This window comes from Carica papaya, chromosome 2, assembly GCF_054855325.1.
Source record: "Carica papaya isolate Zhongbai chromosome 2, ASM5485532v1, whole genome shotgun sequence".
NCBI classification, from domain to species: Eukaryota; Viridiplantae; Streptophyta; class Magnoliopsida; order Brassicales; family Caricaceae; genus Carica; species Carica papaya.
Genome location: NC_142310.1, coordinates 21497241 through 21515601, shown reverse-complemented (window position 1 = coordinate 21515601; position 18361 = coordinate 21497241). Strand labels below are relative to the sequence as shown.

At 31.3% G+C, this 18361-nt stretch overlaps 1 protein-coding gene across 2 annotated transcripts; it reads left to right on the top strand.

Annotated features, from left to right (window-relative positions):
- The first annotated feature begins 13726 nt into the window (after positions 1 to 13726).
- On the top strand, positions 13727 to 17389 carry LOC110824540 (calmodulin calcium-dependent NAD kinase-like). Of its 2 annotated transcripts, XM_088213604.1 has the most exons (9): positions 13727 to 13873; positions 14009 to 14191; positions 14291 to 14514; positions 14705 to 14766; positions 14859 to 15080; positions 15166 to 15286; positions 15404 to 15726; positions 15857 to 16001; positions 16092 to 17389. In XM_088213604.1, exons 1-9 carry the CDS (start codon positions 13861 to 13863, stop codon positions 16338 to 16340), a joined length of 1542 nt encoding a protein of 513 aa, XP_088069730.1. In that variant the 5' UTR covers positions 13727 to 13860; the 3' UTR covers positions 16341 to 17389. The 2 variants fall into 2 exon arrangements, with proteins under 2 accessions (XP_088069730.1, XP_088069731.1); XM_088213605.1 differs by lacking the exons at positions 15857 to 16001; positions 16092 to 17389 and having other exon boundaries at positions 15404 to 15730.
- Positions 17390 to 18361: the final 972 nt, after the last annotated feature.

Sequence of the window (18361 nt, the reverse complement as noted above, 5' to 3'; positions counted from 1 at the left end):
AATATTAATAACAGACGTGTAAAAGGAAGATGCACGAGGTACATGTGATTAGCAGAATTTCAACCAATTAAAATCTTATTATAAAATAATTAAAAATTAAATGGAGAAAATAACACACGATTTCCACGTGCTGCGGGATTGACACCGATAAAAGGAGCAGGCTCAACCGCCTACAGTTGGGGGCATTTAGGTAAAAACAAAGCCTTTATTTAAAATAAAAAAAAAAAAAAAACAGTTTTGTACAATAATTTTATTTTTTTATTTCCAATATTCCTCTCAAAGTTTATTCTATTTCTTTGACAAACAATTAATTAGATGCATTTAAACTCAAACTCAAATTTTTTATTATCAAATTAAGTTTGAAAATGGGCAAGGGGTGACATATTATATTTATCTAATTATTTAATCTAAATCTCTTTAGAAGTACAAGATAATAATTGTTTCTTGTATTCTCATATTTGGTTTCATGATCAACTACAAACTTCTAATTATGGAATTATTTGAACATAAAATTTATAGCAAAACTAATAAAAATGTTACTTTATAATACATCAATATATAATTTTGCAAGCAAAAGTTATATTGAATTGAAGTGTCTTGCCTTGGAAAACTTCTATAATTCTTTCTTTCTTCTTTGTTTTTTATTGTTAATTACAATAGTGAGCAGTAATTAGATAAAATTATAAAAAAAAGTAGAAAATAGTCGGCTTAAAATGTAAAAGTTAGTCACTATATAACTAATTTGATCAATCTATAAGTTGTTAATTAGTTTTGATTAGTTTTATAATACTCGAGGCCAAAATTTAATTCAAAATTAAATTTAAATTTTAAAAAATATATAAATATATAATTTTAGAATTAATAAATTTTTATTTAATATAAAATTAAAAAAAAATAGGTTGAGAATGAAATTGAAAATAATTTTAGAAAAAATGGGTGAAAATTTGGATTCAAATGGTATTTTTGAAAGAAAAATCAGAAACTAGAAGTCAAACCGCAATTAAGAAAATATTGCGCTACGTAGAACTGCCCAATCAGCAGCCACGACGAATCGGAGCGCGCAGCGTGGCAATGCACGTTGACTCGGTGCCACGCAGGAAGCCATGCTGGCAACCCCCGTACCCGCGATCGAACGGTCCAGATGCATTCCCATACGCGTGGACAATCTAGATCCGTTCTCTCCTCAAGTGCGATCGGACGGTAGCAATTAAACGCGATGAACGATCCAGATTCGTTTCTTCTTTAAATACGATTATATGATCGAGATCAAATCGCAATGAACGATACAGATTCATTTTCTCTTTAAACACGATTGGACGGTCGAGATCAAACACGATGAACGGTCCAGATTTAAGGGAGACGAGTATAAATATCTCGTATCACACCAAACCAAAACCCTAACCGCCAGCCTCCTGTCAAAGAAGAAGAACCAGTCGCTGGAGAAGGAAGCCGACCGCCGTCCGCCGCCACACTGGAGCCATCTCCGACTGCCCAAAAAAAGTAAAAAAATTCTCCTATATGCTTGAAATTTGATTCCGAACACATTATAGTCAAATCGGAGCAAAAAGAATGACAAATGAGCCAAAAATTACGAGTAAAGTCCGGCGGTGCCGTCACGGGCAAAACCTAAAATTGCCTCTGATGAGCCCCTTTTCCGTTTCGTGCGATTTTTTCACCGTTGTATTCACCATTATATTTTTTACAGGTTGACCAAAGAAAAACACTCAGCCGCGAAGGTGAACCAACGGAGCCACCACACCGAAAAATTCTGTCGCCGGTAAATTTTTATTTTTTGACTTTTTTCAGCAAACTGAGACCCCCATGTTTTCTCGCAGAGATGAGTATAAAACCAGCCAAAACTGACAAAAAATGGTCAGGCCAAGGAAAACCGCCGCCGCGGGCGTCGGTGCCGTCACCAGAGCACAACGGTGCTGACATGCTGAAATTTTGAAATTGGGCAAAAAAAATTTTTAACACTGATTTTGGATTTTTTAGGGTATTTTTAAGCGTGTTTTAATCTCCGCATAAAAATTCAGAAAACTCGAAGACCGCCAGTAGGCGCAGTAGAAAGTTCGGTGTTTCAAATACTGATTCAGGTAAGAATCTCTCACCTCATTCCCTGTTATGGAATTAAAGTTTAATTATCAATAATACGATATTTTATGTAATGTAAAAAATTTTGAGAATTAATTATAGGGTACTAATAAAACAAAAACCGGTTATTTATTATTGTTTGTCCTGTTTAATCGATTGTTTGATTTTACAGCTTTAAATGCATGATAATATACTGAAATTGGTAAAATGATTCAGTTGTGTTTCCTTAAGACATGTATTTTTTCTCTTGCATTGATTTATGGTTAAATTGTGAAACTGAAAATTAAATGTAAATGAAAATTGATTGGTTAAATGAATGAATGAATGAATGGTAACCTTACGGGATATCCTGAGAGATAGTGGACAAACTGGAAACATAAGAAACTCTACCGTGAACGTCATCTTATACCGGATGAGATATCGAATATTGGCATTTTTGGCACTCATACCGGACGGGGTATAGGGACAACCCGTTTCACCTTCATACTGGACGGGGTATTGAGGGGTGATATTCTTGGCACTCATACCGGACGGAGTATAGTGACGGTCGGTTAGTTGACAATGTTGAATAATAGTTTACGCGTAATGAGATATCCTTATGGGCCTTCAAGATTACTAGTAGGCAAATAAAGAGGGAAAGTTGCTGTTCTTTCTCACTTGAATATAAGATTGGAATATTATTTAGATTATTGTCTCTATAAGTATATTTTAAAAATTTCGCAAACGGTAAATATATGTAATAAATAGTTTTCTTTATGATAAATGAATTTACTTAAATCAAGAGCTTTATTGGTTGTTTTTATAATTTTTACCAACTTTTAATTTCTGTATCGGTGAGTAGTGTGACATTCTTACTGGGGTAGTATAACTTACCATTTTATTAACTATTTCAGATCAAGATGATCAAGACCCAGATCCTGATTAACAAAAGGGTTGGGAATAGTTCACCACCCAGACTTCTTCAAAAGGTAGTGAAGGTCGTCCGAAGATGCTCAGTTGTTTACTTTTTGTTTATTTCTTTGATTTTCATTTTTTTAAGAAGGGACATTCCCGTAACCCTATTGGATATTTTCAAATATTGTATAAGGAATGTAAACCCTAACTCTATTATTCCACTTCCGCATTCAATTCATATCTTTATTTCCTTTTAAGTTTTGGACTTTTAATAAGTTTAATTTGTTCAATGTCAATTAATGATTTTCAAAACGAAACTAAGTGATCGACCAAACTACTATTAATAAAAATAATTATTTCAAGCTTTATAATAAGAATGTAAGTAACTTTAAGAATGTATTTTTAGTATAAAATCAGAGATATATCTTTTGCGTTTACTTTTGGTAAAATAAAAGGGCAAAAAGAAGTCTAACATGAAAATAAAAAATTAATGATTTTTTTTATCATCTTAATCTTAGTTTTTATTTTTATTTTTTTGTCAAAATTAAACTAGCTATTACTAGGCATATATAATTTTCATTTAGCTAATTTCAATTCTTCGAAATAGAAGTTCAGTTTGCTTGGTTTAATTAGTTTGATTTGTTAAAAAATAAATTGTCTAATTACTATGACCTAGCTACCTAGAGAATTTTAAATTGAGTCCTAATAGATATAATATTTGATAAAATATAATTTATCGGTCAATAGTATATGGTTTTCTTTATAGGTTTAAATTTTTGTTTGGCTGAATTCTTTTTAATATTTAAAAAGATAAATTATAAGTTATCTTATAAGATCTATTATGTTATATAAGAATCAATCTATTTTTTCAATAGAATAAGAAAAACCTTATTAAACAATATTTATTGAAGAAAAAACTTATTTTTTAGAAGATTTTGTTAGCAATAATATATCTGACAAGTCAATCACAATAAAAGTAAATTAACATTATTCCAATAATCTTTCTCAAAAATACTTTAATTAAATATTATTTTATTATAAATAAGGTTTTTTAATAAATTGTTTCAAAATAATAACTACTCATGAATTACGTAACACCAATGTGATTGAAATGAGATCATAATAATAAGAAATATAAATTTTAAACATGGTTTATATATCAAGTTAGAGAAAACAATGTGAATGAGCAATATTATATTTGGATAGCATAGTATATATCAAATCAAATGTTATGACTATTTCGTATTATTAACACTATATTGGACATTGTGATAAGTTGTCTATGTTTTTATTGTCAAATAAAGTTTATTAGATTAATTTGGCCTGTGTTTTTGCACAAAGTTTTTAATGCATGTCAAGTAAGTATCTAATCATAGAGTTGCATAAATTTATTCCTTAAACTTAATCCTATCATAATTGGCTTATACAAAATAATTCACATTTTGATACTAATAAGTTATAATTATTTTGATATCAATTTAAATCTATAGATCATGCAACTGATAGTTAAAAACTCATAACTCTTAGTAGAAGTGAAAGATAATATTCAATGAATATGTTAGGTTGATAATCTAGGAGCAAATTATGATCATAGCATCATGTGACTTATATAATGCATTTTTCTAAATCACTTAACAGTTATATACAGTTATATATGTTCACTGATATTGGTTGAAAAGACTGACTAAACATATCCTAAACTTTTTGTTCCCACCGACCGGCTGATGGAAATAGACTAACTACCGGAGATATTCATGTTACTTTGTTTATACTGGTTTATACATGAATGCATGAGTTTTATCGAGTGCTCAATAAATTATAGACCATTTTAAATCTTCGTTTTAGAGAGGGATGATCAACTCTGCAAGTATTGATCGAAACTTGAACCCTTATATAGGTATGTAATTTAAGAAAGCACAACAATTGAAATACATAGTCCGTATTGGTATTAGATATATTCCCATGTTATGATCTTTCCATTTTATTTACCCATTTCTTGGCGAGAGTCTCCCAACTATATTTGAAAATGAAGAATACAATGGATGGAAGATGTATTTGCATGATGATAGTCCATGGATGTTCTTTTTCCTTGATAAATAAATTCATTAGTTTATCAAGGTTATAATATATTTATGAGTTTAACACACTTGACATATGTTATTTATTTAATTGCGTAGTAACTTGATATAATTGTTTAATAAACAATATTGCTAGCTAAGGGATAGGTCCTAATAAATCATACACATTAACTTCATTAAATTTTTCTTAAACTTTAGATATAATAGAGAAAATTTGTTACTAACAACAATATAAAGCATAGATACTAAATCAATAAAACGCTAAGATAACAAATTTTATTAATAAGTTATATAAAACATACTTCAAGTAAAAATTCTAATTAATTAGTTAAAGAGATTAAGTAATTAAATTGAACTAGGACTGAATGATTTATCATTGGCCTAAAATATTGTGAATTATTGTAAAGCCAAATGTTAGGATGAAAATTTCATTGAACATTGTTATATTATATGAATCAAAGCAACCCGAGTTAACCTAAATGTAGAGTATATTTTAGGGCCCAATTGGCATGGGGTGTATTTGGTAAATTCGCTAAAGCATGACTATCTATATTAGTAGGGTTTCTTTATAGAAAATCATGGTTAATGTATGGGGAAAAAAAGAGAAACATATGTTTTTGCTAGTTTAATTTTATTTTAAAACCTAAGTGATGAATTGTTAGTTAAATTATGTATTAATTTTAATTAGAGTAATTTGGGTCACTTAATTTTTATCTTAATTTTCATATGTGATGAAATACAAAGTAACAAAACTAAGGATCCAATTCAAAGATGGTTAAAAAAAAAAAAATCTTCCACGAAATATGGTCACTTTATATGAGTAATCAATTAAGACCTAGATTCCTATAAAAAATGTTTGTTAAGATCAAGATTAATTCCTAAATCTTAATACTTATCCTAAATAATAGATGTTAAAGTAGATAAGTAAGATACTAATTCTATAGAGTAGTATCTTGTATTTTGAATTAACTTATATTCTAAACTTTGGACACTTCATATTAGTTGAATCTAAACTCTTTGAAGGATAAATGAGATTTTGTAGAGAAGATGACAAGTGACTAAAATCATTAAGAGTGTGAGACATAATTGGCAAAAACCACGAGGGTAAAAGGACTCAAAATTAGTGATGAGGGCTTCTTTAAAATTAATTTATATTTTCTCCTATTACTAGTCTTTTTCTAACTTTGAATGTGATTCAGACTCTCCCTTAAGTACGTATATGTAGTGTATAAATTCTTAGTTACTAGCACATTAAATAGTGCCATCATTAATTGAAAAGCTTTAAGAAAAATTTTTAGAACTAGAGCTATAATCTAACAGTTGTGTATACAAAATTGAAGAGATTTAGTTGTAGAATTCTTCTCACACAAAGAGCAAAAAATAAAGAGTTTGTGAATAGTGGAACACCAAGGGGTCGAAGAAAAGAGAAAGAAAATGATCTCAATTAGTGTCCTAAATCGTGAACTATGAGGTGAAAGACTAAGGGAAAATGTTTATCTTCTCAAGAGTATTTCTCTCATAGGGTTTTGATTGAAGAATAAAACGCATATATCTAAATTCAGTTTTATATTTTTTATCATGTATGACTAGAAAATGATCATAAATTAGTGTAATATGTTTATCTTTTAATCAAATATTAAAATTTATTTTAGGTTTGTTGAGATAAAGTATTGTGTTATTATATGATAATTTCTTTTTCAGAGTTAACTAGATAAAAATTCTTTATTACTCCATCTGCAACTATACATAAACTTAGAGAAATCATATTGCCTTTTTATTGATTCACATTCATAATGGTGGTGGTCATGGGCGTGATAATACAATGATAATGATGACGATAATCATAATGATGGGTGGTAGTGGTGGTTATAGCAATATTTATAACAATAAAAAAGATAATAGTAAAAATGCTAAGAACAATAATGGTAGTAATAGCAATAGTAATAATAACGATGATGATAGTCGATTATTTTAGTAATAACGATAATGTAATTGTGGTAGTAGTGAAATTGTTGGCAGCAACAACAATAGTAGATATGGAGACGACAACAATAATAGTGATGATAATAAGATTAGATCATCATTAATGGTAGTAATAATAATGGATAATAACATTAATGATGCTGGCGGCAACATCAATAATAAGGATGATGATGATAGTCATGAAGAATTTTTTTCTATTTTTTGTTTTATACAATCAATTACTGGAAACATATGTAAAGAATATATAAATATAAATATACATATAGAATATCTAATTAACATGATGCATAAATACCCTTGTTAAAAAAAGGAAAAAAAAAAAAAAAAAGTAAAACTAATGTTAAATTAGTAGAAGGAGATATAGATTTTAACCTAGAAATGTTAGGTTGGGAATAAGGGAAAAAAAAACAGTAGACCAATTCATGAAGTTTCCTTCTTCTCTTTTTGAGTATTTTAATTTGACTGGCATCTATTTTTGACTTGCCCACTTTGAATTGTTCTCGGAGAGCATCCAACTATAATCAATTATAAACCGAAATCCTCAAATTACAATATTTGTTATAATTATTGACAAATTAGTAAATTTTATTGATAAATAATTGTTATTATAAACATGTTGGTAGCTTTAGAAAGCTGTAATAAAAAAGCCTTCGGCACGCAACCCAGTGAACTCAAAAATCACGCGACGCAAATATTATTTGTCCACGTGCTTTAATTCCAACAACAGCTAGTACCCTTTTTTTTTTTTTTTTTTTTTTTTTTTTTATCGAACCACCGTCATAGTCCGAATCTTCGCTCTCGTCTCGAGACGTACACTTATTTTTTTTTTTTTATAGAAATAGAAATCCATGTGGCAGTCAATTATTGGTGAAAACGGAGATTTAAAAATAATAATTAAACAAACAGAAGCTGCTAACGCGGAATTAAAATTAAATTTAAATTGAGTTAAATTCGGACGTCATCTCATCGTAAGATAAAATAAAAATATTTTACCAACCAAAAATTTAAAATTTTGGACAGAATTCAATACCATTTGATTTAAATTATATAATTAAAATAGATTATATTTCTGGTTATTTAAAATATCTAATAATTAGTTTAACTCTAAAAATTTATTTCATATTGATTCACTATTCTTCTTTTTTATTTTAATGTTTATAACAAATTGATAAATGTGAAGATCGTTTGTAAGTTTAAATTGTTGTTTACGAAACCTACAGCATATCTTTTTAGTACTTTAAAGTCAAATAAAATTAAAATAATTATCTATTTTTTTTTAATTAAAAAAATAGCATCTAAATTATACAAAAAGGGTTTATTATATCTTATTTATTATCATTTAAATATTCTGAAAATTGTATTTGAATGCACTTTGTATATTTGAATTTTTATTAAATAAATTTATATGTTAAAAACTATTTTAAAAATAAAAAAATTATATTAAATTTAGACTCAAATACATTTTAATAATATTTAAATTCTTATTATTAATTATGTAAGTAAATAAATTTAATTCTTATTAATTTTATTTTAAAAAATTAAAATTGACACATAATCTTTTGTGTTTATAACAGATAATAAGCAGAAGAAGAAGAAGTAAATAAAAAAGCAATTGTTTTTGACATTCAAAGAACGTGAGAAATCAGAACCGTCAAAAGAGGGGTGAGTTTGGTCTAATCATGAAAGTGGGGCCCAATTATTTGCTCACGCAAAATGTTGCTTTTGTGCGGCACGCAGCTTGAGGTATTTTACTATTCTTAAAACCCCAAAATCCGGCGATAATGCTTTGATTTTATATAAATTATTAATTATTTTATTTGATTTAGTTCTCCAACCAGCATAATATCATATTTTGATTTTAAACATTTTTGTTGCCATTTTAAACGGCGTTTTCTGGGCAAAAGGATGCGACATCGTTTCATACTAAAGAAACGACGTCGTTGCACGGCTAGGCAGACATGACTCCCGACGGCACCGTTTTACTAAATGTCGGATTGGACTGTTCTTCCATCCGGATCTGGGTTCTCTCCAAACCTTTCTTGGAGTTGGACTAAAAATCAGGGCCATTTTAATTTTTTACGCCCCTTTTCCTCTTCCTCCTTTCTTTTTTGTTTTCATTATTTTTCCTTCCCTTTTTCCTTTAATTGAGAGACAAAGAAAAAGAAAAATAAAAAAAAAATAAACATAAACTTAAGGATTAAAGACAAGAATAAAATAATAATAGAAAGGCAAAACGAAATTAGTAAATAATAATGATAATGATAATATCACATCGCTTAACTTTATTATTGTTATTTCTTTTATTTTATTATTTTATTTTTATCTCATTACTATTATTTTTATTTTTAATTTGGCAGGATAAAATTGAAGTATTACAAATATCAAAAAATTTAAACTACACATGGAGACAACAAATAAAACCATTCTGCCATTACAAATAAGCGAAACAAAATAGAATAGAAATGGAAAGCTAATATAATGAAACATATAGTAACAAATAAAACCCAAAAAATCAACAAAGAACATAAGCAGGTAAAGGTTAAGAATCGACTAAGATAATAGACCACCTGAGGCTAAAAAGAATCACACACCACTTAAAACTAGGCAACCAAATTAGACCCCAACCTCGCACTCATTATGGCCAGGGACCAAATAAATAATTCTTTTTATGATTTGTGTTGTGGAATTTTGTCGATCTAATTTTTTCAATTCTATTATTGATTCTATTTTCTACGTTGTTCAATTTCAATGAAAGATATCATTTTCCACCTATATTATGACAACATAATCATTTTTCATAATCACCCCCATGTTGTGTCCCTCCTCATGGGTTACCATGATGAGAACCTTATTTTTCTCAATAATAACTTGGCTTGGTTGGAGTCATGATTTTTGTATTTTTTTGAGAAGATATATTTAAATAAACCAATTTAATCCCCAAGGCCTCCTCTATCATGACCTACATGTAAGCGTCCACATTGAACTTTCACTTTCCGTCTAGTGGCGAAATCCATATGCTTGGCCTTGGTGAAGGAGCATTTGATCTCTCACTACTTGTCTCCATTATAGACAATAACATTTGACTTACTAGGATTGGTGATTGTTTGTAGAGTTTTGATCCATAACACTAATCCATAACATGAATAAGGTCACATAGCTCTATTATGATGAATTCATTCTCATTGAATATACTCTCATTCTTAGTAAACTGAACATACCACACCCACCACATAAATAAGAACAACTAGGACACTTCTATAATGACTAGGTCATTTAGTGAATTTACATTCGTGAAATTTGAAGAAGCATTCCGAATTGATGACTTCAAGTGGTAGGTAAGTATGACGCAATCGATGGTTCCTATATTTTCGAGAAAAAAATTATGATATATAAAATTTCAAGATGTCAACGTTGCTATTATCCGAAAGATTGTTGGATATTTGATAATGCATAGTCTCAATTTCTTGTTGGGCAATAACTAATGCTAGTGAAAACAAAGAAGTTAGGGAAAGATCAGATTAAAGATGTTAGAGCTTTCTTTATCATACAATACAGGGTTTTAAAGAGTTTATATTTCTTAAATAATTGGTGTAATTAAATTAAAAGAAGTATACGATATGTTGCATGAGGAGTTTCAGGGATCTGCAATGGTGATTGCTGTGAAATTGTAGACCTTGCAAATGTAATTTTAAATTTACAAATGAAAGAGTTAGAGAAAAAAAAGAGTATTTTTTGAAGATAATTGAGATTGTGAATCATATGAAAAACTATGGTGAAAATATCTCTAATCAAAAGGTAGTTAATTTTTTTAATTAGTTTGCTTAAAAAGTATGAATATATTGTTGTAGCGATTGAAGAGTTAAAAGATTTGTCTGCACTTATAATTCAACAATTGATGAGTTCTTTGGAGTCACATGAGGCAAGAAAATTGTAGATCAAATGCAACTTAGTTAAAAGTGCTTTTAGTACAAATTTCAGGACCCAAAAGTTCTTGAAAAATAAAATAAAAAAATTCTTAGAGAAAAATATGGATAAGATGTGCAAAAGCAGGAGGATCAAACTAAAAGAGAATCATATTCAAGTAGTTCAAATATATGGAGTGACATATGCAAGAAATCAAATTGTAGTATGTTGAGATGTTGAACAAAGAAATGTTGCAATAAATATAAAAAGTACGACCATATTGTGAAGTATTGCAGAATTCAAGTTTATGACTAGATAAAGTTTTCAAAAAAAAAGAAAATCTATAAAATATTTTCTTTACATGTCACATTGCAATAGAAAAGAAAAATGATATTTAGACTTAAATAGTGGCCGCACAAACTATATGACAAACAACTAAAAATTATTTCAAGATATAGATGCGTCTCATGAGACTAAGGTATGTATGAAAAACGGTCATCAAGTTCAAGCTAAAGGCAAAAATAGTATTATTGTGCAAACTAAAATGGGACCAAAGTTTTTTCGAGATATATTATTAGTTCCAGGTTTGAGCAGAATCTGCTGTGTATCATATAACTTATATGGAATAGTTACATAATTTATTTAGAAAATGAAAGTTGCAAAATTTTCAATTAAAATAATAATTAGTTGCTAGCCAAAATTGATAACGAGAGATTCATAAATTTTTATTGCAAATAAGTGATGCTTCAGAATTGGTATTGCAAAGTGAGGTAGCAAAGTACTCAGACTTATGGCACAAAAGGTTCAGCAATAGTAATTATAGTGTTTTAAAGTTTTTAAGAGTTAAAAACATGTTTCAAGACCTATTATTCATTAACACGAATTCTAGGTGAAGGGGGGAAGAACAAGGTTTACAAATTAAAGATCGGGTTGTATGACTTGAAGCAAACACAAATAGTATGGTCTATAGTCGGATAAATAAGTACTTCAATAGGAAAAAATTATGAAAAGAAATAGTGAACCTACTTTATATGTCAAGAAAAGAGATAATGATATTTTAATTATTTTATTATGTGTTAATGATTTAATTTATACTGGTAACAATGAGAAGATACTAAAAATTTTAAAAAAAGTATGACAGAGACATACGGGATGATTGATATTAGCTTGCTACATTATATGTTGGGTATAAAAGTATGCCAAGATAACACATGCATCATTATATCACAGAATAAATATGCAAAAAGTATTTTGAAAAAAAATTCAAGATGCAAGGTTGAAAGTTGTAAATTAGTTGCAAAGAGGGTGCTCTGATATATTAAAGGTATAACAAATTATGATGTATGGTACAAACTAATATAAAACTTAAAATTGATCAGGTACACAGATAGTGATTGAGTCGTATATTTTGATGGCATGACAAATACATCATGATATATTTTTTCACTTGGATTGGGTCCTTACTCATGGTCATCAAAAAAGCGGAGTATAGCGCTGAAGCTGAGTATAATAAAAAAAAAAGATTCTAAAAGATATTAATGAAAGACAAGAAGAACTAATAATAATATTATGTGATAGTAAGTCGACAATTGCAATTAGTAAGAATTCATTTAGTCATAACAGGACCAAATATGTTGCTATCAAGAAGCATTATATCCGAGAAGTAGTGGAACACCAAGTAGTACAACTCAAATTTTATAGAATAGATCTTCAATTGCCTGATATTTTTACAAAAGCATTGACTAAAAAAAAGTTCATACACACTCAAAAATTGATTAGCATGTAAAAAGAAAATGAATCAAAGGAGGAAATTGTTAGAACGTTAATTAATTTTTTTTTTATAAAAATCATAAATAGATGATTATGAGAGAAAATCATAATTTTCTTTATGGAAATCCTTAAAAAAAAATTTACCAAAAAAAGTTCATGCCGGGTAAAAAAAAAAAAAAAAAAAAAGAATTAAAGAGGGATTCTAACTTTCTTTATGAAAAATCATAAATAAGCGATTGTGAGAGAAAATTATAAATGGATAATTATGAGAAAACTAATAGAATAATGATAAATTAAATAGTGATTAAATGAAATGAAAAGGATAATTGCTTATATTGTAAGGTATCAGTATATACTTGTATCACGTTGAAAATTTCTAATATATACCTCTAATTACATAATTTGCATCAACAACAGCTTATAGTTATCATTTTAGTTGGAATACTATCAGTTCAATAAAATTCATATTTGTTAAAATAACAACACTAATAATATATTTATTTAATATTTTATTATATCGTGTATCTTATAATCTATTTAATTTTTAAATATTAATTTATTTTTAGTTTTAATAAATTTCTATTACTATGTTTTTCTTTATTAATTGCTTTCTTCTTGAAATAACATACAAATAAAATTAGATTTTTGGAAACAATTTTAAAGGTTTTAGAAAGTATTATTTGTCGAAGAAAAAACCATTTTAGCTTTAGCATGTTGAAGTGGCACTTAAGTATTAAGTATGTGTGCAGATATAGATAGATATTTTGTTGAGATTAGTATAAGTATATATATATATAGGTTGATATTTGTTAAATGACTTCTTTTAAAGTTTTATTTTGATGACCCATTTTTAGCTGAACAGAATCAGTCACTTACTTTCTATATAAGCGGTGCATGGAGAATTAAGGAAATTAAATAAACCATATATATATATATATATGTATATGTATTATACACGTGTTGATGCCTGACCTTTTGTCTCATTAAAAATTGAAGAACTGCCTATCATTTTTCTAACAGAACGATTAACATGCAGATACATGCGCAAGCCAATGGAAAAGTTTGATTCTGGTCTTCTCGTCTGGACAACATTGAAAAGTCACAAAGAAATTCATCTTCTTCCCTGGAAATCTGAGAAATGCAGCAGAAAGGTAAGCCTCTAACATTAACAAAGCTCTTTTTTGTTCATTCTTACATCAGAAAGATAAATAAGACCCTCTTATATATTTGGCTGTTATTATATATACATGTACTCATCTGAGTTGTCAGCTCTGCGTTTTATTCAGATTATAATAGCAAACCCACCTTCACACAAATCCTGTTTGCCTCCTCCATTGGCTTAATCATTGCAGCGGCAGTACATTTCAGTTTTAAGAAATTAAGGGATTCCAAGATCATCCCGCGCCTTAGAATCCATGACAACGAAAAGGGTCGTGTAGAGAAGGTAGAGAGGTTTTCATATTATGTAGGTGGGTGATTCTAATTAATAAAATCTCGTTTTCAACATATATATTTATAGTCTGATGTGTATTTATGTCTCTAATGGTCGGACATATATGCGTATGCAGCGAGACAAATGGGATTCAAAGATAGGAGAGAATGTCCTCATCTCTGCAAGTTAGCTTCGGAATACATTAGAAAATCAGAAGGGTGTGAGGAGGATATATATTCATTCTTCTCTGATGAACCGGATGCAGATTCCCTCTTCATAAAGCTTGTTGAGGAATTCGAAAGATGTATTCTTAGTTATTTTGCATTCCACTGGAGCCATGCTGACCTGATGATTAGTCAGGTATCTAATTCTTATGTATATATCAATTATTTGTTCGCTATACATATAGTTAGTATTTTTAGTCATCTTTACGAGGATATAGATTAGAGTCATGTACTTTATATGTCCTTATTGAAAGGTTATCTTATTATTTATATGCAGCCACTTAATTAATAAAATGTTATGTAAAAAATTTTGGTAATAACTTCAGGTGCTGAGCGCTGATGCAGAGCCCAAAAAGAAGCTCAAACACATTGTCATGGCAGCAACTCGGTAAGTGATTATTGTTATCGGATATGGTTATATATATAATTACAATTGACATGGCTGACATCAAGAACATGAATCTTGATTCTGTGGTTTAGGGAACAGAGATTTGAGAGAGTAACAAAGAATCTGAAAGTGGCAAGAGTGTTCAACACATTAGTAGAGGAAATGAAAGCAATGGGACTTGCATCAACTGATGATTCACAATGTACCGAGGTGATGGCTCCGGTGGCACACAGCGATAGAAGTCCAGTTCTTCTATTCATGGGCGGTGGGATGGGAGCAGGCAAAAGCACTGTGCTTAAAGACATTCTCAAAGAGTAAGGTCATTTTTTTCAATATTAATTAATATAATTAATAAAGTTATATAACATAACAAAAATAATAATAAATAAACACGAACAGACCATTTTGGATTGGAGCAGACACAGTAGTAATCGAGGCAGATGCCTTCAAAGAATCTGATGTGATTTACAAGGCCCTTAGCTCTAGAGGTCATGCAGATATGATTCGTACAGCTGAACTAGTAAGCTTGACAATTATATATATATATATATATATATATATATACACATCTCAGTTTATACCAACTTAATTTCTTAATTTGGAACATGATTATATAAATAAAAGTATGATCATGCAGGTGCATCAGTCGTCTACAGATGCAGCATCATCTCTTCTAGTGACTGCGCTAAATGAAGGACGTGATGTAATAATGGACGGTACACTTTCATGGGTACCATTTGTTGTGCAGACAATCACAATGGCGAGGAATGTCCATCGTCGCCGCTATCGAATGGGAGCTGGTTATAAAGTTGGGGAAGATGGGGCTGTAACTGAGAACTACTGGGAGAGAGTCAGCGAAGAAGAAATACAACTTCAAGGTGGCAAGAAGAGAAAACCCTACAGGATAGAGCTCGTTGGAGTCGTGTGTGATGCGTATTTAGCAGTTATTAGAGGCATGAGGTAAATATCTAAAATTTCATTTTATGCACACACAAACACACATAATGTATAGTTTCTTCTGCAAGGATGTTTGTATAAAGAGATTAACATATGATATATATGTATACATGGGACATGGGGGGAACTACAGGAGAGCTATAAGATGTAGAAGAGCAGTAAGAGTAAAGTCACAACTGAAATCCCACAAGAGATTTGCAAATGCATTTCTGACATACTGCCAATTGGTAGATAATGCTAGATTATATTGCACCAATGCTTTGGAAGGTCCACCTAAGGTACATCATTTATATATATATTATACCTTCTTCCTAGCTGATTACATGATCGTGATGATGATGATGATGATATGGTTTTGTGAATTGAAGTTGATAGGCTGGAAAGAGAAAGACAAGACATTGCTAGTTGATCCAGATGAAATAGACTGTTTAAAGAGGGTTGGGATGCTAAATGAAGAAGCTGAATCCATATATGAACTTTACAAGAATCCAAACCCAGCATGCGAAGCCGGATCCATCTGGAAAGACATTGTGTTATCACCATCGAGATTGAACATTCAACAGGAGCTCAAGTACACCATCCAGAAAGTTGAAAGATCAAAATCTTACGTCCAATAACCTCTTGATTCACGCATGCCCCTCACCTCCTTTTTTTGTTTACTGTAATTTGCGATCTAGGAGTAATTTATAATACCATGCATGCTATTGCTATATGAGAATGATCATTCTTACATTTTGTGACTGAGATACAACACTAAAAATGCAACTCATGTTTTTCGTCACAGAAAGGAATTATGTAAGTTTTCATCCACTAATTGTAACAGCCCCGGAAAATATTAAAATGAAATGAGTATTTAAATATATCGAATGCGGAAGCGAGATCAAAATTTCAGTTAACATCCCTTACACGAAAAAACCAAACAAACGTACTTAAAATATAAAAGATTAAACTAACTAAGAAAGAAAACTCGAAAATAAACTATGCGTATGACTACAGAGTCTCTAGGCATCCCCTTCGTCGTCCTCCCGCGGAACGGGCTCGGGAACCATGTCTTCCTGATCTGAAATGGTTAATTAAGGAGTGAGATACACTAGCCCAGTAAGAACATCACGATATCTCACCGTCACGGAGATAAAGGTGGGTAGAAAAACACAAAAAGACCAATGGAGCATAATTTACAACAAACTCGTTTATTAACATGAAAACCTTTACCATCCACTTACCTTGGTGGAATTTATGAAAACAATATGAGAAAAACAATAACATCATCATAATCATTGAATAATCTAAGCTGTAAAACATAACACTTATCACGCCTCTTGTAATTCAATCATTGTACAACATATCTTTTTTTTCATTTACCAGCCTACTAGTATCCGTGGGGGTCCATAGGGGTTCCGCTACCCGTTAACCTTTAACATTCATAATCAGTTTCCAGGACCGTCCCCATACCCCGTCCGGTATGGGCGCCAAAACCATAAACCTCAATACCCCGTCCGGTATAAGGGTGAAACGGGCCGTCCCCATACCCCGTCCGGTATGGGCGCCAAAACCATAAACCTCAATACCCCGTCCGGTATGAGGGTGAAACGGGCCGTCCCCATACCCCGTCCGGTATGGGCGCCAAAACCATAAGATCTCCATACCCCGTCCGGCATGTGAGACCACAATCCCGGTAGGGTTCCCTACGGACCCGGTCCGTCCACCATCTCCCAGGATATCTAGTCAGGCTGACCCCCATAATACAATTATCAGTCTACACAATCTTTCATTTTCCTTTTCCTCAATCAGCATCATCAATTAACATACAAACAAGCAAACAGTAATTCATGCCAAACAGACAACATACAGTATCAGTTTTTCAGTCATTCAACCCATGATTAATAAAAACGTAGTATATGCACACAAATCTGTAAAATGAACACATCAAACCTCATTTTGCATTTAAAGCTGTAAACAGGCCAAATAACAGTAAATCACCAATCACACTAGACTCGGGCTCCATTAGCAACCTTAAGCAATTTCACACATGCGTTAATTCAAGAAATACCGTTTTATCATTTTGAACTTTAATACCGTGATAGTAAATAGGGTGAGGGGTCCTTACTTGTTTTCGGGATCCGAATACGATTCACAGTGCGCCTGCAAGCTGTCCCTAATTTTCTCTGAATTTTTCCCGGGGAACTGAAACACACTAACAGTACCTGCACGTGTTCCAAAAAAAATCCAAATTAGGCCCAGGGCCCCTTTCGGACCAAATCGCAACTCCGGCACGGCGGCTCTGCCGTGCTCCGGCGACGGCGCCGCCGCTGGCGGCGGCGAGTCGCCTCGGGTTGGCTGTTTTCGGCCGTTTTCGGCCGAATTCGGCCACGCTCGCATTGGTCCTTGTCAGAAAACAACCCTAGGGCCCTCGGGGGGCCAAAAAATCACGGAAAAACAGAGCTTACCGGCGGCGGCGCTCTCGGGTGCAGCGGCTCTCCGGCGAGGTTCGTGTTTTGGTGATTCGGCTCCGGTCAACCTGTAGAGAAAAGAATGGTGATCACGGTGATATAAAAATTGCATCGAACGGAGGCCGGGAAGGGCCTCGTCGGAGGCAAAAACCGAGAGGGGCGCGGCGGCGCCGCTGGGTTTCGGCCGC

Coding starts and splice junctions, on each gene's coding strand:
- LOC110824540 (XM_088213604.1), top strand. Junction 14,515..14,704: donor CTGACCTGATGATTAGTCAG/GTATCTAATTCT, acceptor TAATAACTTCAG/GTGCTGAGCGCTGATGCAGA. Junction 15,287..15,403: donor TGATTCGTACAGCTGAACTA/GTAAGCTTGACA, acceptor ATGATCATGCAG/GTGCATCAGTCGTCTACAGA.